The 25,406-nt window shown below is 43.3% G+C and overlaps 1 protein-coding gene across 2 annotated transcripts; it reads right to left on the bottom strand.

Moving 5' to 3' along the window:
• Positions 1-1,660: 1,660 nt before the first annotated feature.
• Positions 1,661-24,567, bottom strand: LOC121585844 (zinc finger protein 516-like). 2 transcript variants are annotated; one of them, XM_045226469.1, is made up of 5 exons: positions 24,432-24,567; positions 8,056-9,745; positions 5,357-6,730; positions 2,868-2,932; positions 1,661-2,050 (listed from the first exon to the last, which is right to left on the bottom strand). In XM_045226469.1, exons 2-5 carry the CDS (start codon positions 9,584-9,586, stop codon positions 2,000-2,002), a joined length of 3,021 nt encoding a protein of 1,006 aa, XP_045082404.1. In that variant the 5' UTR covers positions 9,587-9,745; positions 24,432-24,567; the 3' UTR covers positions 1,661-1,999. The 2 variants fall into 2 exon arrangements, with proteins under 2 accessions (XP_045082404.1, XP_045082403.1); XM_045226468.1 differs by lacking the exon at positions 24,432-24,567 and adding an exon at positions 23,807-24,114.
• Between the last annotated feature and the right edge of the window lie 839 nt (positions 24,568-25,406).

Below are 25,406 nucleotides of genomic sequence, written 5' to 3'. Positions count from 1 at the left end.
CTGTCTGTCTGACTAGTACCACAGATAGAACAATGAGCCAGATATTTCACCGGATGTATAAATGTGAAGCATCCGGTTGGCGTTTCCACTCACTACCAAATATGGTGATGAGAGGAAGCCCAGTTGCCGGCAGTGGGAGAAGATGGAGCGAGATGGATTTTGGGCGACATTCTGCAACAACAAAGAAATGTATGAAACATTTGATTTCCATACAGTTTTCTGTTTACAAAACTAGAATCTGTAACAGAGTGGACTGTGTTTTGTAGACTTTACCCTTTGCCAAAGTTGTGTTGTTTAGTAGGAGTGCAAGGGCGAATTTCGTTATTGCGCACTTCACAGAGTAGGCGTTCCCTAATGGAAATATGGAAATAAATGCTAGAACGCACCAGTTGGATATCACTAACTCGTGCTTGGCTCTGCCCACCTCATTGCTTATTCTGCCCACTATAATTAATTTGCTCCCATTGGAAACCACAGGCTCTGGTCCATCTTGGGTGAGTTATAAAAATCTTAACTAGTACTGTATATAAAGCAAAGGTAGAATGAGAACTTAGTAGCTTTATATTTGTCCTGTTACTTACAAGTGTATAATGGAAATTAGTTTTTTGCATATTCCAACTCCACAAGTCACTTGCAGGGGGTAGGGTCACGACCAGGGTTGCCATTGTACAGCGCCCCTGGAGCAATTAGGGTTAAGTGCCTTGCTCAATGGCACAGCGGCAGATTGTTTTCTTTCACATTGTTGGCTCAAGAATTCGAACCAGCAACCTTTTGGTTACTGGCCCAACGCTCTAACCTCGAGGCTACTTGCCAGCGTTTTGTGTGTTTACCCTCCATTACATCCCTGGTCAGCAGAGTCTAGCATAGTTGTTGTTCATGTAAACATGGCTGGACATGGCTGGTAAGTCACAAACAGCTGCCTCATTATTGCTGCTTAAAGATGGACTCCTCAGTGGGGGAAATCATGCCACTGTCCACCCCATGGCCATTGTTATTGATTTTGTTTGTTGGACGAAGCAGAGGTGGGGAGAGTCGTGCATCAAGGTAAAAAAAAAGAAATGCACTACATATGCTGCTGTTCTATCGCGATGATGTCCGAGAGAAAAAAAGTGTTTGTTGTTTGCAGTAATTTGTTTCTTGTTGTAATATCACAAATGGACATGGCAGTTTCACCATTAAAGATTCCAGCTTTAAAGGTGGATGGTAACTTTGCTTGTGTGAGCTGGATGACCTGACCAATCCAAACCGTTTCCAAATAATACAAAAAAAGTGTCAAAAGCTAAAATAAACAGATGACTAAAACACTTACACACATTCACAGTAAACACACATACCAATCCGATTACTTCAACATTTTCTATCAATTCTCTGCAGGGCTATAATATGAAAGTTTCAGTCTTTGCTTGTCTTTTTGATCTGACATGGATTTAAAGGGTTTGCATTAAAGGTTACATAAAACATCATGGGGGATCCTGGTTTCCTGCCCTTTAACAACTGATTTAGGATCAGTTATCACTAACCCAGCCTGAACTCAATCATCACAAGCTAAACAACTACACCATCTCTAGGTCAGTATACTGTCACCACAGAAACATCTAAGCCCAGTGTGTGATGTAGCAGATGGTTAAGTGAATTGCTACTGCCTTCCTGAGAAGTTATGTCGCTCTGGATGCAGAAATGCCTTGGCCTTTCTGTGTCCAAGGTATTGACGGTGCTTCTTGGGTATGTTGAGTTACAGTGCAGAGGGTTGTGAGTTCACGCCCCAGTTGGGGATAAATGTCCACTCTGCACGTCCACATGTAATGGTAGCTTTTTCAGTCCGGGAGGGTTAGTTAGTTGTAAACAAAGAGTGTCCCTTGAGACAATTGGGCCCATCAAGTGAAGAGCCACTGTTCTCCTGTAGTCATGGCTTGGTTCCTGTGAGGGACTGCAGGCTTCTCATCTTGCAACAGTACATTTTGGGAAGTCGAGTTTTCAGGGCATGTGGCATGCAGAGTTTTCATGTCCCCTTCCTAAGAGAGGCTGTGGAAGCAGAGGAACGACCACTCACCTGCAGAGGACAGAGACAACGAGCAAAATGGAGTCAGATCACAGATCATACTAAGACACGTGTGTGTGCGCGTGCGTTTTTCTGAGTGTATTTGTGTGTGTGCAAGTATACTTCTGTGTGTGTTTCTGAATGTGCAAAAATATCAGTTTGCGTGAGTGTGTGAGTTCATCTTTCGGTGTGTGCCAGTGTGTCATCACGTCTCACGCATTATAAAGGCAACAGAAGAGGAAGAACATAAGAAGAGAACAACAGACAGGTAGGTAGAGAGCGTCCAGGAGGGCCTGCGTGTGGTCATGATTGGCAGGATGTTGACATGCCATATGGAGACGCACGACTGTTTACCCCGAGGGGGATGTCAAGGCTTTTTTATTTTTTGTTTTCCTGTCAGCTCCTCGTACCAAACAGAGAAAGAGGTAGACAGCCGTCTGACACAGACGCTCAAGTATCACTGCCTCGCCTTTAGTGTTTCAAACACTGATTTCTCTTTTGGATTCTCAGAGCTGGGAGCAGAAAAGAGTGGTGAGGGATTTTTTTAAAGGTCTAAATATCGTTTGTATTGTGTTATTGACAGGATAGTGGGAAGGCAAAGAGGGAGCTATACATCGAAGAGGGGCACAGACAGTAAGGAGACGGATTCTGTTTCTATGCATTAAATCCTATCCGATAGCCGAAATCCAGATAGGTAACTTGTAATAAACTTGGCCCAGGGTGCATATAGGGGGGCATTACCACTCAACCAGACTCTGGCAAAGGTGAGGAATTATAAGGGGGAGAACCGTCACAGCAAAACAAAACCCAAACAAGGAAAATAGCATACTTGTTTGGAGGCCTCTGTGGAGGAATGGACTTCATTTCCAAAATGACCATTGTACTGCAGTATCGCTGTAGAAACAAGAGAGACAGAGCAACACTTTAGAATCCCAAGACCTTCACAACCAAGACAAGAAAAAACTGAATCTAATAATATCACAGTAAGTTAAGGTATCTGGTGTATTTTTCGGGCAATATTCTGTTTAGATTTCAAGGTAATATTGCCTTGGAGTGACAAACGGGAAGAAATTATGGCTTTTCTGCTTATTCTAGTTTTTGGTCTTCCAGTGAATTGTGGGATATATATATATATGCCATTTAGTAGACACTTTTATCAAAAGCAACTTACAGTCACTCATAAGTTTTATATATGGGTGGTCCAGGGAATCGAACCCACTATCCTGGCTTTGCAAGCGCCATGCTCTACCAACTGAACTACAGAGGACCAATGGTCACTGTGCTGGTGGCCAGGCATCTCATTAGCATGCACACACACCAATTACTGTACATCCCCATAACTGACATCTGATTAATAATGTATAAACATTTTCACAGGTCAGTGTCACAAGCAAATGTGTTTGTTCAAAGTTGAAGGACTGCCATCCAAGGACAAAAGCACACACAAAGGCAGACTGGCATGCACAGGCACAACACACACCTTGTAAAGAAATTTCAATTCCTTTTTTTGTTTTTTCATGTGTGTGTGTGCAAATCTGTGCTTGCACCAATCTATTCAGCCTCTGCTTGCACCAATCCAATTCTGGGTTGTTACCGTCTGAAGTCTGAACACAAGAACGCATAGAAAACAATGCCGACCACTGCCGGACCAGCTGGATTATCTAACATACTCCGTTTTCTAACACTTTTATAAAATCATTAACACCACTCTCTTGCCTCTATTTTTCTAGGTTGGTAGCTAGCTAGATAGTTTGCTTTGTTCATGGAGTAAATGCTAGCATTGCAGCTGACCTGCTACAGTATGCTAATGTTAGCTAGCCAGCTAGCTCTAATTGCAGTGTTGGATAGGTAGCTAACCTGTTCCATTGATGAAAATTGAGACAATTTTTACTTATCCAATCGTTTTACCCACCGGTACTGTGCAGCAGGCATGTATTATGCAAAAACAGTAGCTAGTTAGTTAGCTCATAGTTTTTTTTCCAAGATTTGTATTGAACAGAATAAAGTCAGAGTTATAGCGTGGAAAGAATAGGAGTGAGAGTCAAAGGGCTGTGGGTCAGATTTGAACCCATGCAGTCACAGGTATACATGTGTGCTGGAGGGGGCGAAGCTAACCGCTAGACCACCTAAGCCACAGAGTATTGGGCTCATTACTACTTCCAATGTGCCATTAAGATGGGGGAGGGGTAGGCTTCCTTCAGGGCAGTGGATGACGACTTTCGTACCAAATCTGACAGCCCTGACACACCCCCTGGCTGCCTAGGAGGTAACACATAAATTACTGCAAATTAAATTGCCGGGCCTCTGATGTGCCCTTGGCCAGCGCTCCCGTGTCACATGTCAGATGTGCTCCTCTCGCTCTTTTTCTCTCTCTATGTCTGCCTATCCCTCTCACTAGGTCACTCTTTCACTCCCTCTTGTTTCTCCCTCTCTTTCCCTGTACTTGCTCGCTGCTCTTTCCCCTGCTGTCACCCCGATTGTGTCAGGTCGCTCTGATGTTCTGGGAGTGGAATTTACTGTATGTGTGTGCGTGTGTGTGTGTGTGTGTGTGTGTGGCCTCGATGCCGCCTCTTTCATTCTCCCTTTCTCTCTCTGACACACACACACACACACACACACACACACACACACACACACCCTTATCCTTGTCACACAGTACTGGGTGCCCACTGCCCATCTGTGTCACTGTGATCCCTGCACGCACATACTGACATACCAGTGGAGGCTGCTGAGGGGAAGACGGCTCATAATAATGGCTGGAATGGAGTTAATAGAATGCTATTAAAACACGTGTTTGATACCATTCCATTCACTCCGTTCCAGCCATTATTATGAGCCGTCCTCCCCGTCCACTGTGACACACACACACCACCCCAGGACCTACACACAGGTCGACAGCAGACAGAGAGACCTATTCCTTGACTGGTAGAAACATGCACTGTCCTTCTGTCGGCCTTGGTAAACATGTTTCCCCCAAGCTATTAGTATTCATGGAAAAACACTCGAAGAAAAACAGAAAAGGCGGAGGAGAAATCAAATGAAAAACTCATACTACTAAGGTCACTTTATTACATGTGACTCAAAGGGCTAAAGAGAACGATGATGTTATCTACGACGACAAGCTGCAGGTTAGAGCTGCTACTCTCGACGTGACCTTAGTGTACAGTGTAGAGTACATGGTCCGTTTTGTGAATGTCTATCTTTCTCTTCCTCTCTGTGTGTCTGTGTACATGCTGAATTATGTAGGGCTGTGGTGAACATTACCCAATGCCATTGTCATTAATGGACTACATTACCCAACACTCAATCCCCCCTTACCTTGTGGGTCAAGCCTGGGATCTACAAAGCCCCAGTGCTGGTAGAGAGCTGCCAGGTCGTGGGGGTTGTAGTTCTTCAACAGACCCAGGATGTCCATGTCCATCGGGGTGTCTCTGCTGTCCCCAGCAGTCGACTCCCTCTTCCCGTGGCCGAGGAGTGTGGCGGGTGCCAGGTACCCGCTGCTGCCCTGCGCCCCAAACATGTTTGTGACTGACCAAAGGTGTTGACCTTTCGGGGCTGCAGGGGGATTCTGTGGATGGCTGTGGGAGTGTGGATGGGGCTGGGGGTGTAGGTGAGTTCTGTCTGGGGTAAGATGGGACGCGTGGTCGGCCCTGCCATGGTTCCTGGCGAGAATAAAGCCGAGGCCCTCTTGTGGAAGCAGGCTTCCCTTCGCAGCCGCCGGATGATGGCTTCCAGATTTTGGGCTGCTTGTCGACTTCTGGGAGAAGCCTCGGATGCTGGTCGAGGCGGTGGTGGCAGGAGCTTTGAGGTGGGCTTCCGTTTTAGATCGGGCGTTCTTATTTGCCACCTCCTCCGTATGGCTTGGGCGGCTCGACGACTTCTTCTTTTGCGGTAGGAGCGACTCCCCACCACTAGGGGGCGACCTTGTGGAGGTACGCGACCCTGACACCATGGCCTGGCTGGTGTTGGACTGGGCAGTAGTACTTGTAGTGCTTGTGTGGGTCTTTGGCCTCTTTGTGCCTCCACCTGAAGGTTGTGTGGTGGTGGAACCTGGGGCTTTTGTGCGCTGGGCCCGGGGAACTGGGAGCGCTGGGCAGTCTTTGCCCTCCAGGAACGGTGGGGGCCCTGTGCGTCGTCCTGCAGCCTTGGAGCCCACGAAACCGGCCACGTAGGGGGCCCATTTGGGGGCCAGGGAGCTGCCACTATCCACCCTGTGGGCCACACGCTGGTGGATCCACAGAACCTCCAGGTAATGGGTTGTGTGGGTGCAGAACGGACACTGGTGTCTGACCAGCTTACCCTCGGACGGCGCTGCCACAGGGTTCGCACCACTATCCTCCTGCTGGCCCTCAGGCGGGGCAGATAGGTTGAGGAGGCTGGCGTTGATGATGGCATCCTGAGAGGATTGCCCTTTGACCTTTAGGCTCGACTTCTCTGACTGGCCGCTTGATGCCGCCCTCTCCAGGCCAGGAGGATTCCAGTAGGGCTGGCTGAGCAGTGTGCTCTTCAGCCGGAGATATTCCATGTAACCTGAGGCTTTGGGAGCGCCGTGGCTCGGGTCTTCCATAACAGCTCCCAGTATGTGATGATGTGCATCCCTGATGTGCTTGTGCAGCTTGTGCATGTGGGACGTGAAGCAAGAGGGGTCGCTGGTGTGGAAGTCACAGTGCTTGCAGAAGTATGGCTTGGTATCTGTGGATAGCAGAGTACAGGTAGACTAAGCTCACATTGAAAAACAGACAATTTAAGAAAATGAGCTTCAGCAAGATGTGAAGATTTAATAAATGGTAACATGCTTTCACGAACATGTGGATGAGAGAGGAGGACATTGTCATGCTACTTTTCATCAGTCCTTTTTCAGTCATTTACCCTAACAACTCAACTATTTGCAATATAAGATAAATTCAACTGTGTTCATAATCCAACAGAACTTTTAACATTTAATGAAGCCTTCATGAACCCTTTAAGGCATATAGTATATTCCAGAAAACATTCATAAACAAATGTCAAGCTATATGAATGGTACAGAAAGGGTTATGCCTAGAAGTACCAGAAGGAAGGGCCTTTCATATTCCTTTATGTAGGATGAAGGGTGGAATGGGCAATCCATGCCACACGATGGCGCCATGAAGCCATATCATTTGCAGTGGCACCCTAAAGGCAACTGCTGCACACATTTTACCTGTATGAGTACTGCTCCATGGCAACTGAACACCAGCTTTTAACTGGAAAACTGAACTAAGACACCCACTTCCATACTACTTCAAATGTGAGTAATAATTATATCTATCACTTTTTGCTTGTCAATGTCATGAGTGTAATTTCAAACATTACAAGACTATTATAAACTTGTGAGTTGCTAGTTATGGGCATATTTATCATGTAACCATGTACTTATGAGTCTTGGTTAATACTGTTATCAAGAGGACTAGGAAGGTAACCATTTATTATCCTATCACAGAGTTTAAAAGTAAAAGCAGCATCACTTTTCAGACTGGCTTGTCTACAATAATCAGTTGGTGTACAATAATACATTCAAATTAAACCACAACATAAGAAGAGGAACCTGTTTGACAAACTGCTCAATGTGCAGTCTACTATGCTAAGTATGCTACATACTTCAGCAGCTCGTGAGAGAGATGTGTCCACATACACTGAGGCATTTAGTTATGTTGAGATCTGTAATTTGATTAATCAACACGAGGTCTCCTGATACCATGGGACGATATTAGATTGATCATAACTCAGGACTGAGTAGCAAAAGAAACCAAACCAACCATGACTGAATCACTGTGAAAAATCAGATTTACTTCAATTAATATGGAAGTGAGATTTGGTGTGGTAATATCTGTATTTTGGGGGGAATGATTTCATTATTGCTGTAATGCTCCTTTTTGAGGAAAACTTTTCAAATCAGGATTTTAAGTGTGAATATAACCAAGATGCCTTTTGTCATGTAATTTCAGGAAAATCAAATTATTGTTGCTAATCTAGGTGATAGTGTGGTTTTGTCTTACCTTCATAGGTTGGGTCCCTGATACTATTCCTCTTTATGGAAATGGCAGAGAGAGAATCTTCTTGTCTTGTTGTGCTGGGCTGACTGGCAGAGTTTGATTTGGTGGCTTGCTTGCTGGCTTGATGACCATCTTTCACCTTTTTCTGCAATATTCCAAACGTCTCTGGGCTGAGCCCATTCAACAAGGTGCGGCTATTTCTACTGTCACCCTGCTGGTGGGAGATCCCACCGCTGCCACCATTAATGACAACATCCTGGGCCCCTTTCTTCTTCTTGCTTTGGGAGGAGTCCAGCTGCCTCTTCCGCTTCTCCTGTTTTAGCGGCACATACTCGCCCTTCTCCCGGTCAAACGCCACGTCGGCATCCGCCAGCCTCTCCTCCCAGCCTAGGCTTTTATCTGTCACCTCCACCACACGCCCTCCTCTGGTGACCAACTGCCAGGCCTGGTAACTGCATACTGGGTCCAGCTCGGGGATCCGTCTTCCAAGACTCCCCTCCCTAGCTGCCTCTCCAGCCCCAGCTGCCCTGAGGTTAAGGCATTCCAGGAAGCGCCTCTTGGCGGCGGGTGATAACGAGCCGTTGTCGGGGTCTTGCTGCGTCGGCTTGCTGGGGGTGTGGCTCTGCTTGTGGACCCTCTCATGCAGCCTGAGGGTCTTGCGGTCATAAAAGAAGTTGCCACAGCCGGCACACAGCTCGTAGAGACAGTCATCGTTCACCAGGGACGCCGGCTCCCGGGGGACGCCGTTGAGGGTGGTCGGGGACTCGCTGCTGTCACCACCCCCACCTCGCAGCTGGCTCTTGGCCCGATGAATCCTCATGTGGCTCTGGAGGAACCAGGCCTGGCGGAAGCGCCGTCCGCAGATGCGGCAGCCGTGGTCCAGGGAGCCGCGGTGCTTCTTCATGTGGGCCTTGAGAAGCAGGGCCTGGGGGAAGACTTGGCTGCAAGAGCCGCAGGGGAAGGAGCCAGCACTGGCCTCCTCGTCCCTGTCGTCCACCCAGTTGGTCCCTCCCGGAAATGAGTTGCCCTCAGCCGTGGTTTGCGGCTTGTCCTCCTTGCCGTCATCCTGGACGACTGTGTCTTCGCCTTTCTTCTTGGAGCTTTTCTTTTTTGTCTTGCCGTTGACTTTGTGCTTCTTGGCCGAGGTGCCTTTGGCAAGGTTGTTGTCGGGACTATCCAGTTTCTGGGGGTCCCCCTGTGTTTGTCCTTGCTCCCCATCCCCCTCCTCCACCCTTTTCTTGCCCTCCCCTTCCTTCTTGCCCAGGCTTCGGCTGAACAGGCCCAGCTTGTGGCTGCGGATGTGGACTTTCAGGCTGCCCTTCTGGGCCGCCTGGTGTTCGCAGTAGGGACACTTGTAGGGCTTCTCTCCGGTGTGCCTGCGCATGTGCTGGGACAGCGAGCTCAGGAGAGGGAAGCTCCGTCCGCAGAGACCACAGGTGTGGCCAGAGGCCGTCGCATTGTCCTCCTCCTGGTCACTCTTGACAGCGTCAGCCTTGCTTTGGTCCGCCCGCTCCTGCTTCGACACCACCTCCATGGACTGTGGCAGTTCAAGTGTCTGTTGATCCCTGATGAAGAAAATTGACCCGTGCGTTCCAAAGTCATAAGGTTCTCATAGTGATTGTGATGAGGGAAAGGTCTGTAGATGTTGCTTTACTTCTGTTGTTCGAGGGATTTTCTTTAACAATCATTAAGACTGGAGATTATCATTGAAAAACACAAGAAAAAGACAAGAAAAAACAATTAGGCCATATTATAAATCTAAGAATAGGTTTTATTATAACCACGCAACCAATACAATAACTGACATCTGGTAGGCTATATTTTCAACCCAGAGACAGACAGAGACAGACAGGCAGAGACAACACAGTTGATAGTCACCAGTCACTAGGAGGTCAAACAGAGTGGAAATGCTATCATGCTGCAGTTATCAACAACAAAACAACGCTATGACCATACAAAGACCATCAACAACTTTGTCTAAAGGACTAGCCTCTCTACAATGATGGTTGCTAATAAAGAGAAAATACACATCCCATTCCTTGGTATATTTAATATATTTAAATGATATCAACCACACCTTAAGTTTTCATTAATTTGAAAGAGCGTCTCGCACTGGGCCCAAGTGCAAAGTGTTTACATAGGACTACTTGACTAACAATCATAATTTCTACATATAGTCGGTTTTTGAATGTGTATGTTTCACTGTCACAACGTAAGAGAGTGTTACGTCTTTAAGTTGTATAAATGTAACTGTGTGTGTTAGAAAGAGAGGAGAGGGAGAGAATTTGCATTACACTTACTTTTGAATTACTATTGTTCACAACAGGATGATTGACGGTTGTCCTTAAAGGAAGCTTATACTGAAAGTGTGTGTGTGTGTGTCCTCTGTTCTCCATGCCTTAATTGCGTGTGTGTAGTGAAGCATGAAGTCAGGATGAGGCCTCAGGGCCAGTCCACTCCAAACCCCATCAATACACCATTATCAACAAACTACATTTCTTTATCTCTCACACACACACAAACAAACAGGCTGAGACAGTCTCTCACACACACACACACACACACACACACACACACACACACACTCACAATACTAACAGTGAACAGCAAGGTCACATCGAGAGTGGTAGTAATATGAAGGGAAATGTAAATGTGCTGTCATCAACGAACGGTAGTTAAACTCACTCATACAAGAGTCACTGGCATCAGGTGGCATCAGTATAGTTAAGAGATAAATATGATGAAGATTTTCATAATCAACTCCTCCAGCACAATAGATACCCTAAAGTAAAATAAAACGTGAGCTGTTCCTATTTCAAACAACTTCAGAATACAATAAAAACATACATTCATTATTTATGTCTAAGATAAAGATGTATCTTTGTGAAGGGGCATCTGTTCAGTGTTGTGGATGATATACACTGATATACACACACATCCATTACGGCCAAGTAATTAGCGGCAGGGGGGTGGTTTCACAGACCACAGCAGAAGATGGTGGCTTCCTTCTAGAAAACTATAACAGTGCGCAAAGTGCCCAGGCTCTCTTTTAGCCAATGCAGGGCAGGCAGCCGCGGGAAAGAAACACCATTGTGTCAGCTGCACCAGAACTGTCACATTTCCTCACGTCTCACCCTCCATCCATTACCAGGGGGTCCTACGGTGGCCATTGTTGGGCAATGGGGCCTGCAAAAGATGTCTAGGGGTGGAAGAGCAGGGGGGTTTGGGGGGAGGACGATGACAAAAGAGACCTATCTGTCCCGTCTCAGGCCACTCTGAGTCGTATGTGTGTGTGCCTGTGTGTGTGTGTGTGTGTGTGTCTCAGCATGTGTGCATGTGTGTGTTTGTGTGTCACTACAGGCTTTTCACTGTGTGTGCTGTTCCAGCGAAACAGCCAAGAAACTGGCATGGGCTTCAGAATGGGAGTTGAGTTAGACGAGTGTGGTGGCAGGTGTTAACAGGGCAGACGCTGACGGATTAGCGTACAGACCGAGTGGCACAGTGTCTCTGGAAGGGGGGAGAGACAGGGAGGGGGGTGGTTAGTGGTAATTAAGGGGTTAAGGTGAAGGCCGGGCCGGGCCGGGCCGGGTGATGATGGGTTAACACAATGGGGGGGATGGTGAGATGATGTCAGAGCGAAAGGAGGCAACAGATGGTGGTGGAGGGCCGTCAGGCCTGTGTGTGTGTATGTGTGTCTTACAAGCAGGCTAAATGAGTCACCCCCGGTACAGTTTTCGGGAGAGTATGAAGTGTTTCCAACTAGTTACCAACTAGGTAATTGTTAGGTTTAGGGTCATAAAAATCCATATAGCAACCTTAACTAGCCTAATTGCTTTAAGTCAGCAACACCATCTTTTTATAAACCCTCACAAAATGTAAGACAGACATGAGCAATTCCATGGTCAAACTTATCAATTTCCACTGAACATTTGGTAAAAACACATTTACTTGAAGAACAAAAGTTTTGTAACAGAATGACGGCACAAACAGCACAAGCTGTCAGTCTGTTACAAAACTTTGCATCTGCACTGTTTTTCAAGTAAATGTGCTTTGTAAAATGTTCTGGAAATTGTTAAATGTAGCCCTTGTGCATAGCGTTGTATGGTTTGTTGAACTTTGCAATCATTGGTTTTTGTTTGACATTCATTTTAAAGTAAAAAATCTTAGTCTCAACATAATTATGTTGGAATTGCCCACATCCAGACATACTCAGACACTAAATATCACCACCAAACTTTCCTGAATAGAAAACACACACAACATACACACACAAAAACAAACCAAGAATAGTATTTCTTTCAGAGGGTTTAAACACATGCTGTGTCATTTAGTGGAGTGAGAAGGCTTCTGACAGTGTGTTGTGTGTTCCGACCTCTCTAACGTCTGGCTGTTCCTTTATTATGTCACTGTTCGTATAAATCTCAGTGTTCTTCAAAAGCCCAAACTAAACAGAAATGGGCCTAACAGAGAACACCATGATCTTGAATGATCATTGATTTGTGCATTAGACAACATGCTAATAGAAACAAAGAGCAAAAAGACGCTATTTGAAAAAGGTACAATCTGCAATATTTACAATTCAAAACAAATTTAGGAGTGTGCCTTTTAAAAGATCTATTAGCTCTACGTTGAACCTTACAAAGAAGGTAAGCTCTATTGAAGATGAGAGGGGCAGTGTTCCCTCAATTGGTCTACATGAAGGAAGGCAATACAATATATAGGCCAGGGGTTTCCAACCCTGTTCCTGGACAGCTATTGTCCTGTCGGTTTTCACTCCAATCCTAATCTAGCGCACCTGATTCTAATAATCAGCTGATTTATAAACTTAATCAGGTTAGTTAAAACTGGGGTTGTAGCAAAAACTTACAGGAGGGTAGCCCTCCAGGAACAGGGTTGGAGAGCCCTGATATACAGTGGGGGAAAAAAGTATTTAGTCAGCCACCAATTGTGCAAGTTCTCCCACTTAAAAAGATGAGAGAGGCCTGTAATTTTCATCATAGGTACACGTCAACTATGACAGACAAAATGAGAAAAAAAAATCCAGAAAATCACATTGTAGGATCTTTCATGAATTTATTTGCAAATTATGGTGGAAAATAAGTATTTGGTCAATAACAAAAATGTCTCAATACTTTGTTCCATACCCTTTGTTGGCAATGACACAGGTCAAACGTTTTATGTAAGTCTTCACAAGGTTTCACACACTGTTGCTGGTATTTTGGCCCATTCCTCCATGCAGATCTCCTCTAGAGCAGTGATGTTTTGGGGCTGTCGCTGGGCAACACGGACTTTCAACTCCCTCCAAAGATTTTCTATGGGGTTGAGTTCTGGAGACTGGCTAGGCCACTCCAGGACCTTGAAATGCTTCTTACGAAGCCACTCCTTCGTTGCCCGGGCGGTGTGTTTGGGATCATTGTCATGCTGAAAGACCCAGCCACGTTTAATCTTCAATGCCCTTGCTAATGGAAGGAGGTTTTCACTCAAAATCTCACGATACATGGCCCCATTCATTCTTTCCTTTACACGGATCAGTCGTCCTGGTCCCTTTGCAGAAAAACAGCCCCAAAGCATGATGTTTCCACCCCCATGCTTCACAGTAGGTATGGTGTTCTTTGGATGCAACTCAGCATTCTTTGTCCTCCAATCACGACGAGTTGAGTTTTTACCAAAAAGTTCTATGTTGGTTTCATCTGACCATATGACATTCTCCCAATCCTCTTCTGGATCATCCAAATGCACTCTAGCAAACTTCAGACGGGCCTGGACATGTACTGGCTTAAGCAGGGGGACACGTCTGGCACTGCAGGATTTGAGTCCCTGGCGGCATAGTGTGTTACTGATGGTAGGCTTTGTTACTTTGGTCCCAGCTCTCTGCAGGTCATTCACTAGGTCCCCCCGTGTGGTTCTGGGATTTTTGCTCACCGTTCTTGTGATCATTTTGACCCCACGGGGTGAGATCTTGCGTGGAGCCCCAGATCAAGGGAGATTATCAGTGGTCTTGTATGTCTTCCATTTCCTAATAATTGCTCCCACAGTTGATTTCTTCAAACCAAGCTACTTTCCTATTGCAGATTCAGTCTTCCCAGCCTGGTGCAGGTCTACAATTTTGTTTCTGGTGTCCTTTGACAGCTCTTTGGTCTTGGCCATAGTGGAGTTTGGAGTGTGACTGTTTGAGGTTGTGGACAGGTGTCTTTTATACTGATAACAAGTTCAAACAGGTGCCATTAATACAGGTAACGAGTGGAGGACAGAGGAGCCTCTTAAAGAAGAAGTTACAGGTCTGTGAGAGCCAGAAATCTTGCTTGTTTGTAGGTGACCAAATACTTATTTTCCACCATAATTTGCAAATAAATTCATTAAAAATCCTACAATGTGATTTTCTGGATTTTTTTTTCTCATTTTGTCTGTCATAGTTGACGTGTACCTATGATGAAAATTACAGGCCTCTCTCATCTTTTTAAGTGGGAGAACTTGCACAATTGGTGGCTGACTAAATACTTTTTTCCCCCACTGTAGGCTATAGCCTAGCTTAGCTAGATAACGCATTCAATGAAAACAAAGATATAACATTAACTTCAAAATAGCGGAAGTGTGATGCTTCAGACAAAAACACACAAACAAAAAACAGAGGACACATCGATGGAGGATACACACACAGGCGCAGATAGCCAAACATGATGCTCTGGGCTGACTTTTTCTTTACAGACCCCCTCTCCCTCTCTCTTTTCTCTCCCTCTTTTCTTTGGCAGATGAATAGCCATGTCCAGTCAGCTGTCCTCACATTTATTCAGCCTGACGTCCAAACCAGCTCAGCATAAACTCCCCATGGCCAGGGCTCTGGTGCTGAGCTAAAAGCCTGTGTGTGTGTGTGTCTGAGCTAGTGTGTGTGTGGTGAGTGAGAGAAAGAGACAGAGAGAGACAGTATGTGAATACATGTATGTGTGCCGCTATGTGTACACGCACCAGTGAACCTGTGTCTGAGTATGAGTGTGTTGTCTGTGTGTGATGATGAAGTCACCCACATATGCTCTCTCAACCAAACGCAAGCTGTGCCAACATAGCCACTAGAGCTAGCATGTGACAGTCCTTATGCTAATGTGATGCTATACAGTGTGCTTCTGTCAGTGTTCCAAATTAGTGTCTTGCCCAGTCCCAAATCAACCTCTAGCCCTTACTCCCTTCTAGATCTGTAAGGATTGGTTAGGTGTACACAATAAGGTGAACATTCCTGTGAGTTTATCAAAGGGCAAGGTGCAGCTATTATGATATTGCTTACAACTATCCAATTAATTTAGATGCATAGAGGCTAGGGGTCAATTAGGGATTGGGTGAATTTATCCCAGTGATTCACCTTGATTATTTTGTAGGTGGAAGGTCAAAAATACATAAGACAGCAGCCAAAAGAAGAGACAAGACAACATAAAATACACAAAAGAGTGATAGTAAATTGAGCAACAAAGATAGGCAGGGGGATGCCTTTACTTTGATCACAAAGGGATCCTCTTTGGTCCAAAGTGTCCCTATTTTGGCCACAGAGGGTCGCCTCCATTGTCAAGCTACAGAGAAACAGACAGACAGAGGTGTGAGAGGCGACGAGGATGACAGCCGTCTGTCGCGGTGAGGTCACAGTGTAGAGGCCCTTTAAATGAGGCTTTGTTTACTGGGCCGTGCTGCAGTTCGGGCGTCCACCACACTGACTAATACACTGTCTGCCTAATCCACGTCCTGGAGGCCCACTGTGTGGAGACGTGTCAGAAACACTGTATTATAGATGTGTAAGAAACACACGCCCACTGTGTAGACGTGTCAAATAATGTGGAAACAAGAAAAACTGTATGTCTGGGTAAGAAACACTGTTTATAGATTTGTCAAAACACTGTGTGTAGATGTGTTACACACACTGTGTGTCAAAAATACTGTTATGGATAGAATGTAAGAAATATTGTATATAGGTGGGTAAGAAACACTCTGTACACTTGTAAGAAAACTGTGCTGGTATGTAAGAAAAGCTGTGTATAGATGTGTTACATACATTCACTTTGTATAGATGTGGTGCACACAATGTGAGTGTTAGAAATACTGTTTATAGATGTCAATCAGCTAAACAGATACGAGGAAGGATGTCTTGTCGCCATTCCGACTATAACCTAATTCTACAGTGAAACACCACTTTCCAGAATCCACAAAACTATCTAGTCTATATCCCTCAGAAAAGCAAAAAGGTTAAAGTAATTGTTCAAATAAGAGTAAGATATTAAGATATAGGATTAAGTCTCATGTTCATGCTTTGTTTTAACATTATGGCATAAGAGGTGCAAAATGTGCACTGGTGCAAACACACAGCATGTCTGGCCCTTAAAGCAACCAGCAGCTGGTGTGGTTATGCTGCTGCTGCCACTGTGTGTGTGTGTGTGTGTGTGTGTGTTCAACTCTCCACCCTGTTACACAACAAATACACAGGGATTACTCTTGATAGCATGTGATGAGCTGCTCAATGAGCTGCCTTTTAACATTCCCTGCCTGCTACACCACTGCAATGTGCTGGAGGTAAACCAGGGAGGGATCTTGAGCATGGAGGTTGAGGGAATGAAGAAAATGCACGCAAACGCACACACACACACATATAGCTCCCCTACGTGTTTAAGGCAAGATTTTGAGCAATTCCAGAATGTTGTGTATATGAGGCGGTGTTTCCTGTATTTTCCTGGTGGGCCTGACAGTACAGCACGGACCTCTCCATCTCTGCAGCCTGGATTGGTCGGTGTGGGAGACACTGGAGTATAATCTGGTGGCATTAACTTGCTCTCTAAAAAAAGCACTCTCGACAGGGATTAGATTATCATGGTAAAGTCAGCTCAGACTCTCTCTCTCTCTCTCCATCCAACCCTCTGTCTGTTTCTCTGTCAAACACAGTGAATATAAGAATCTGGAATGCTACAAGGGTTGAACACTGAAATGAGAATATCTAAAGTAATATGGCCAACATGGCCAATACATATGAACCATTTCATCCAAGTTAATCTAATTTCGCAGACAGCACATCTTTCATATTTAATTAGCGGCAGCCTGGCAGGCTAATGTTTTGTTGAGCAAACAATGAGTGTCACTATACAGAGATTACAATGAGCGTAAATTTGCTAATTGTATACTTATAATAGTAAATGTGTCAATTTGCTGATTGATGAAATTGGTGGAACTTGATGCTGAAATGGTGCTAAACATGGTGATAATCCTAGAATCGTATAGCCTGGCAATAAGCACAACATTTTCAGATGCATCTCTGTCATGGTAAGAGTAAAGAGCAAGGAAAGCTCACATAATTATGAAATGAAAGGCACGTAGTCTAAAGCCAGTAAAACATATTGCCTAAGGCTGTGTAGGCTACATCTAAGCTATCCCTCTTATGTAGCTTTATCCAGGAAGTAACTAACCACATAGACAACAGATTAACATCCAATTTTGGTTAGCATTGGATTGACTTGTCAACCAATGTGAATTATACTATCACCACCTTTCACAACAAACAGTAGTTAGTCAATAGTTAGGCCTAATTACTTGTTAAAAACTGTCTATTATTAAATCATTTGCAGTCTTACAGTCACTAAATAAAACTGTTAGTTTGTAGAAAAAAGAAAGAAGGTGATCGCTGCTAGGGTACACAATAGTAGGTATTTTTGTAAATAGAAGGTGCTCTTTGGCCAGTGAGTGCAAAGTACATCTGTGTACTCCCTGACGAAGGCCATGCTGCTGAAACGTGTCAGAGTTTAAAAATCTTTGTTCCCTTCAACATGCCATACAAATAAAGGCATTTTAATTATATAAAGAGTGCCTTGGTCCTCCTTGTACTATTAGGTGTAAAATGCAAAAAACGCGCCACCATTTCCTGGTTGCTCAAATTCTAATAGTTTGCCTAATTTCAGTTAATGTGACAAAATAAGCTATGTATGTGCATAAGCTAGTGCAGAGAATCACTGTACCATCTAAACGCTGTGAAATATATTTTTAATGACCAAAAATATTGTATTTTCAGCTGGTGTACAAAACCCGAAAGTAAAAGATGCAAAAACTTAAGAACAGGAAGCATAAAAAGAGTGCACATAGAATAGATCTACCGCTTCTTAGACTTGATTTCAATGAGAAAGAAATGTGTGTTATAGATCTGTTGATGTGAATTTGGTTGGGTCGCCCAAAAAGTTACATATTGTAGCTTTAAAATGTATAGTTTGTTGACAGTTTGAACATGTACACATCATTTGTGGGGGATCATTCTAATGAAGTGGTATCCAATATGTCCTCATTTCCTGTGTGCATTTAATTACAGCTGGCAGCATCGGGATCAGGTTCCCTGAGGTGGTGCAGCATCTTTTCCAACACCACCTCATTGAAGACTACAGTATAGACTATAGGTAACCGGACACCCTGAGACCCATCCAATCCTGTCTTCTTCTCCCTGTCTCAGAGGACTGAACAGAAGGGATCTGGGACTGCCTCGCCTCCTCATCTCCCATCTGGACAAATTACCAGTGTTTCCCCTACAGATGTGAGATCTTAATTTGAGCCAGTTTGCTACAGCAGGAAAATAATCCTGCAGCAACAAGAAATATGAATTATGTGGATTATAATTCATGGACATTTTTGTAGGGGTTGATACATTTTTTGTAAGGAAAAAACAAGTCTGAAATTTCAAAGTGGACATTACAAACTTCAAAAGCCTTTTTAAACCTCAAATACACTACAAGTTTTACATTTCCTGACTTGCAGGAATGTTCTCCTGCAACAGGGTGATCAAATTAAGATCTTACATCTGTATATTGAAATGCAGACAAGGCAGGGTTCCCCTCCACCTCACTCTGTTTCCCTCCTCAAGTCTTCTGAATTAAATGTTATGTTGGCTGTAATGGATGGTGATTCTGAAAATAAGAATCTAAGGGCATTGTCTTCCGTCAGATAGCTCAACGATTCCACCTGCAGTGATCAGTCTCGTATCTCACAAAGAGTAATGGGATAGATCAAAAGTAGTTTGGCTACAATGTGCAATCTAACATTTGAAAATGTTACCTAGGTGACATCGTCTGCTGATCCCCATTTCTCCCTCAAAACAGTCAGAATTAATCTAAGCTAAAACAATTAAATATGTAAATAATGTTGATGTTTTTTGGTGAGGAAGTCGCCCCATTTTACATCTAGCTAAGGATTATTGTGCTTCAATGAGCAGTATTTCAGAAGTTTGACTATGGGCCAATACTACAGCAATAGTGGGAGGAGAGAGGGTAACCCTGTATGTGTTTTCCCAGCAGATCAATCATGGGTAGTTAACATCTACCCACAGTCAGACAGACCAAGAGAACATGACCAATCAAATGGGATACACTATAGATCGGAGCTGCACAACTCCAGGCCTTAATGAGTAAACTCACTGTCTTACTGCCTTTTTGACTTCCCTTGGTATTTGATCGATCAATTAATGTCATCATTGAATGGCTGCAAAGTCCACATAACTGTAATGCAGCTATTCGAATGTCAACCATAAGGAAGGATGATCAGACACAGAAAATAATGAAGCACTGACACAGAATAGCCAGGAACTCAGATATGAAAAGGTCACATAAGCCTGATGTCAAATGGGACACACTAGAGGAACTACTGTACTTTTGCGGATAACAGGCCTGCAGACCTAAAAAAAAAAAAGTTGCTCAGCAACTCCAGAGGACATTGGTTTTATTCAAGTCTAGTTTTATAGCAGACTGTGAATCAATGGGGTGATGGAGTTTGTTTGTGTAAATTATTTAGAAAGAAATGTCTGTTTTTAACCCAAACAACATAAGCATCTCAACTGAATGGTTTATCACATTTGCAATGGATGAATAATACATTAAATGCTATATTAAGTCAGAGAGATTAATATTAACTTCATTGTATGAATTGTAGCTACAATAACGGCCTTTGTGACAAAGGGCTCTATTCAATCCGTATCGCGGAAGTTCAGTGTTACAGTGTGATTGAAATTTAAAGGCAATGTTCCAGCGTTAGCAGGGTCTCAATCAGAAATTACCTTTACATTTCTATCGCGCAATCTGTAACACTTCAGCAATACGGATTGGATAGAGCCCCAAATGTCTCTACAATATACCGCATAGGTCAGGGGTGGCAAACCTTTTGGCTCGAGGTCCACATCAGGATTTTGAAATTCAACAGAAGGCTGCACAGATTTCTTTGGGACCGATTTGTTTGTCAAAATCAATGAGGGCCAGAAAAGGGGCAGTTATTTAGAAAATATATTGGTCCATTATAATTTCTACATGCTTTCTATCTAGTTGTAGACGTTCAAGTGTGGCCTGGAGTGTTTCCCCCCCCCAAAAAAAATAATCATTTATCACAAAAAAACGGACCTCCTGGATCCAGCCCACGGGCCGTAGTTTGCCCACCCCTTGTATTAGCAGTAGTACAAGGCAATTTGCAGATTTAAAAAGTAACAATGCAACCACTTGCATGAAACCATATGAATAATAAATCGCTAAAAACTACATGACACCTCCCATTGTAGTTTTCTTAAATGACAAGGCCTAATTTGCGGATTTAACTAGTGGAAGAACAAATGTTGGCACCTATATCCATTCACTAATCAGGCAACATGTTCCCCATCTGTATAGAGTGGGAGACCTTAGTGAAAATGTTTTATTAAAGATGCCTAATATTGGCCCTTAAGTGCCGTTGTGTACTGTATATACATTTTGTTAAAACCCATCTGGTTATTTGTTTAGCCTGATTGATAGCTCTGTAAAGGGACTTCATATGAAGCATGGTTATGCTCAAATTATCCCAAAGTTAGAAAGCCAAAAACAGGGACAGTAAGCATACTGAATGCTGGCAAGACAGTCACATGAACAGCCTCTATGGTTAGATAGTAGATCCTCCTGTGTCGCTCTGTTTAGTACCAACATAAAGAGAAGATGCACCTTCAGCAAAATCTCTCTGATGCACACACACACATACACACTAACCGGATGCAAACACATACACACATTAACGGTTGCACAAGCACACACACAAACAAACACACCATGCCAGAACAGAGTCCTCTGCCCACATTGCTCTCAGTTGTGGCATTGCCAACTGACCAGAGCCAAGGTCTTCACCAGACACCAGCATGTGTGTTCTAAACACAGCTGCCGCAAGTGAGCGCTCTCCACACACACGCACACACACACTCTTCCCTACATGTTGACTGCCCATTGTCATTAGCATGTAAAAACAACACGCACCTCTACTTACACACACCAAAACCCCTCTTATGTCCTCTACAGCCTTTACACACATTATTGCACAAAGAAAATTAAGCAAAAGCACACTCACAGTTTGAGTTTGAAACATGTCAACGGTGTTATGCTCAACTGTCATTCTTGACTATGAATGGTGTTTTTCAGTTACAGTAGTGCACAGTGGCACAGCAGCTGTGAAAACAGTGAATTTGCATACTACTGATGATGCCACTACTGTACCCTGCGCCTGACACGGGAGGTAGGTTATTCAGAAAACATTCCTATTAGGCTATTGATTATATGAGGTATTTATGACGTTGTCTTTTTTTTTTAAAGCAGGTTGTCCTGTACCTTACATTGACCGCAGCACTAAGCGTCTTGAATACACCCATCATGGTAATAATACACGACTGCAATGATTTCAAGATCCTACCTATCTACATGATTTCAAAACAACTCTTTCAAGATAAACCCTATCACTGAAAAATCTCAACACACAACCTCCCTCCACCATGTCTCTCCCACTTAATCTGTATGATTAAATCATTTTTCCTTGGCCCTAATTTTGTTGGGGAGGGCGATACTCTGCCTGCCTGATAGTTGCTGACCATACTCCCCATTGATCGCCATGCTGAGAAGATTACCCTAATAGCAGCGGATTACCTCCCCACATGTTGGCCACAGGCGGGGGGATGGTGTGTGTGTTTATATGGGGGAGGAGGGAGAGGTTATTCAAATAATTATCTACCCATCCATCTATCTCTAGCTAGCTATGTATCTGTATGCCTGTCTACCTACAATATATGTCTCTGCATCTGTCTGTCAAAGAATATCTGTCTGTCTTTGTCTATTTGTCTTTTTGTCTGTCAAATCCAATTAAATGTTATTGGTCGCGTACACATATTTTGCAGATATTGCAGGTGCAGCGAAATACTTATTTCTAGCTCCAACAGCAGTAATACAAAACAATACCTAACATTACACACAAATCCAAAAAAGTAAATAAAGGAATTAATAAATATCAGAACGAGCAATGTCAGAGTCCAGAATATAAATATATATATATAATGGTGTATATAGACATTATGGACAGTATATGAATAGAAATGGTGTGTACAGCAGTAGTTATGTAGGATTAGCCTTATTAGCCATACAGGATACAGATAAAGGGGGTAAAACAGTATGTAAACATTACTAAAGTGACCAGTGTTCAATGACTATGTACATAGGGCAGCAGTCTCTAAGGTGCAGGGTAGAATACAGGGTGGTAATCGGCTAGTAACAGTGACTATGTTCAGGGCAGGGTACTGGGCGGAGGCCAGTTTGTGGTGACTATTTAACAGTCTGATGGCCTGGAGATAGACAGACAACACAGACAAACAGACAGTCTTTCAACCATCCAGATCCATCTACAGGCATCTCTCGCTCTCTATCTATATATACACATCATTACTTTTACAGACCTCTAATCATCAGATTACTATATGGCACATCCTATTTTGCCAAGCTTTATGTCCACTGCGTCAGGCCTACACGGTTATGCTTCATTTCAAAGTGTAGGGCTATCCAGGAGGCAAGTCATCCAAGCCATTTTTATTTGGGTGACCAAAGATTTTGTACGTTTTCCCTAGTCACAAGACTTAGATTTGAAAGTGGTGTTTTTGTGTCTCTGGCCCTGGCCGACCATTCTATAGCATGCTGTGTGGATACCTACCTGCAATACAGAAATACAACTCAAGATGGAGATGGTCTAACTGTCTATAGCCTAACTGTCCATATCTTCTTTATATGTCTCCAACATACTGTGGTGAGAAGGTTAAACAGCAGCAACAGTTGAAGAATGACAAAGGCATTAAAATATTAAAGTTGCCAGTGTGGGTTTTTATGCAGTCCAGATGGAGTAGACTGAGAAGCCATTGAGCGAGCAGAGAGAAAAGGAATTCTAGTAATCTGCTGCTGATCCTGTACAATAGACGCCTTGTCTCTTGTTAGGGCCACTCACAAACACAAGTTTGTGTATGTGCACTGACAATGATAGCACCAATAGTCTGCCTTAGGAATGGAAAGAGAAAGAAAGATATGTGTGAAAAGGATAAGATAGGCCTACAGAAAGAAACCAATGGAAAGCAATTGTGTGACAGCAGAGTAGGCCTAGCCTATGTTTTCGTTATCTTGAGAAGTCAAGTCAAAAATGAAATGCTGTCTCTAATCAAGTCAAGTTGTCTACAATATACATTATAGATCTGGAGATTATAGAACCTTCCAAACTGCCTGTTGAATATCAAGTTCGCATTGTGAATTAATTAACCATTGAAGGACGGTTTATCCCCTCCTCTTCAGAACAATGCACTGTCCTCAACCGTTTTGGGACACCATGAAAAACAATAACTAAAACAATGCCAAATATTTACATATGAACTGTCGTTGCATAGCCTAATATCACTTGAGTTTATTTCCATCGAAGTAGTTTTTTTTTTTTTTTGTAAGTCACTTACCTGACTATAATCAAGGGCTAAACGAATTTGTTCTGTCCTCCAGTAGACTAACAACACACTTCAGTAAAAAACAAGAACACGATGACAGTAGCCTACATCCGTTGAAAGTTGTCCAATTATTTTAGCGGGGATAGTCCTCCAATTAGATGTTTATAGCCTACTGCTCCCAGATGAATTCCTGGCGTGATTTCTTTCTGCGCTCACTATGCCCGGTGTGCAAAGTTTCAGACGGGTCGTTTAATCATGGTCTCGATGTCCCGTTTCGACTCGCTACCCTTGAAATAGAATCGGCTTAGTACTAGACAGACTAACAGTTACAAGTAATAGGCTTCCAGACAAAAACAAAAAAAGTAGGAGCTAAGCTCCGCCCTATGCTTCCACCAGACCGTCGTTTCTGTAGCCTAGATATAAAAACATTTTATGACAAAATTAGGCTAGATTTGATCTAATTTCTTCAATGGAATGCGTTGTTGAAATAATCTCTCTCCACTGCCTCTACACGGACATCCACCGTCTATAAATAAACAAATAATGATATAAAATAACCCGGGAACACAGCCCATCACCTTTTATAAAAACGCTTGTAAATGTAGGTAACGTTAGCCTATAATCGTTCTCTTCTTACCTGCACGTTGTTGATGTTAATAAAAGACAAGGGCAGAGTAGATGGCTGTGCATAGATGGCATACTTCAAAGTGAAGATGTCTGCGTGACGCCACCTCCACAGTGTTAGATAGTTACGTTATCTCTGTTTTGGATGTGTAATAAAGTAGGCTAGCTACCCTGACTCACGTAGCCTAATAACAGCTCTCAGCAATCCTATGTGGGTTGAATGGAATTTCACATGAGAATACTCGGGGGGTTCCATTGTTGCCTATACAAGCCAAATGTTTTTCAAACTAGTGTGTCAATATAGATATCATTATTTAATAGACCAACATAACTTTCCCAACCATACCGCTCAAGAAATTAATATGTATGCACTAACTACTGTAAATTGCTCTGGATAAGAGCATCTGCTAAATGACTAAAATGTATCAAAAATAAAAATATTTTTTTTTTACAAACAATTGTTAAATGTAGGCTTCCATTGCCACTAGCTGCTAAAATAATACCTCCAAGTTATTTCCCAATCTTAGATTTTCTCAATTATAGAGCTGCTTGGAAGTCATTTAGGCCTGGTAGGTGTTTAAAAATGTGGGTCATGGACATTAAATAGATAGTCCACTCTCTCTTGTGTTGCAACTAAACAAATATAATAACAATGTAATTATGATTAATTTATTTGGAACTAAAAGAGAAGATGACTGAGATAGTCATCAAACTGTCCATTCAATTTCCTGATTCAGACATGATCTATTCACATATAATCTATGAGGGAATATAAAACACGAATGTAACAGAAAATACATTTAAAAAAGATGACAGAGGCAACGTGTCTTTAATTCTCACCTATTGTCACAAGTGCAAACACTGATGCAACATTGATTTCAATGTTTAGAAAATAAATACAAAGCACAAGGTAGAATTATATTATTTTATTGAGATTAATATGTAAAAGGAGGGAAACACATGTAAGATCCAACACAAAAGAAGACAA

The sequence above is a fragment of the Coregonus clupeaformis genome, chromosome 17 (assembly GCF_020615455.1).
Source record: "Coregonus clupeaformis isolate EN_2021a chromosome 17, ASM2061545v1, whole genome shotgun sequence".
Taxonomy (NCBI): domain Eukaryota; kingdom Metazoa; phylum Chordata; class Actinopteri; order Salmoniformes; family Salmonidae; genus Coregonus; species Coregonus clupeaformis.
Note: the sequence above shows the minus strand (reverse complement) of the source record. Positions and strands in the feature narration are given on the sequence as shown.

Coding starts and splice junctions, on each gene's coding strand:
- LOC121585844 (XM_045226469.1), bottom strand. CDS start 9,586: ATGGAGGTGGTGTCGAAGCAGGAGCGGGCGGACCAAAGCAAGGCTGAC. Junction 6,731..8,055: donor CAGGGACCCAACCTATGAAG/GTAAGACAAAAC, acceptor TGCTATCCACAG/ATACCAAGCCATACTTCTGC. Junction 2,051..2,867: donor CCACAGAGGCCTCCAAACAA/GTATGCTATTTT, acceptor TGTCCTCTGCAG/GTGAGTGGTCGTTCCTCTGC.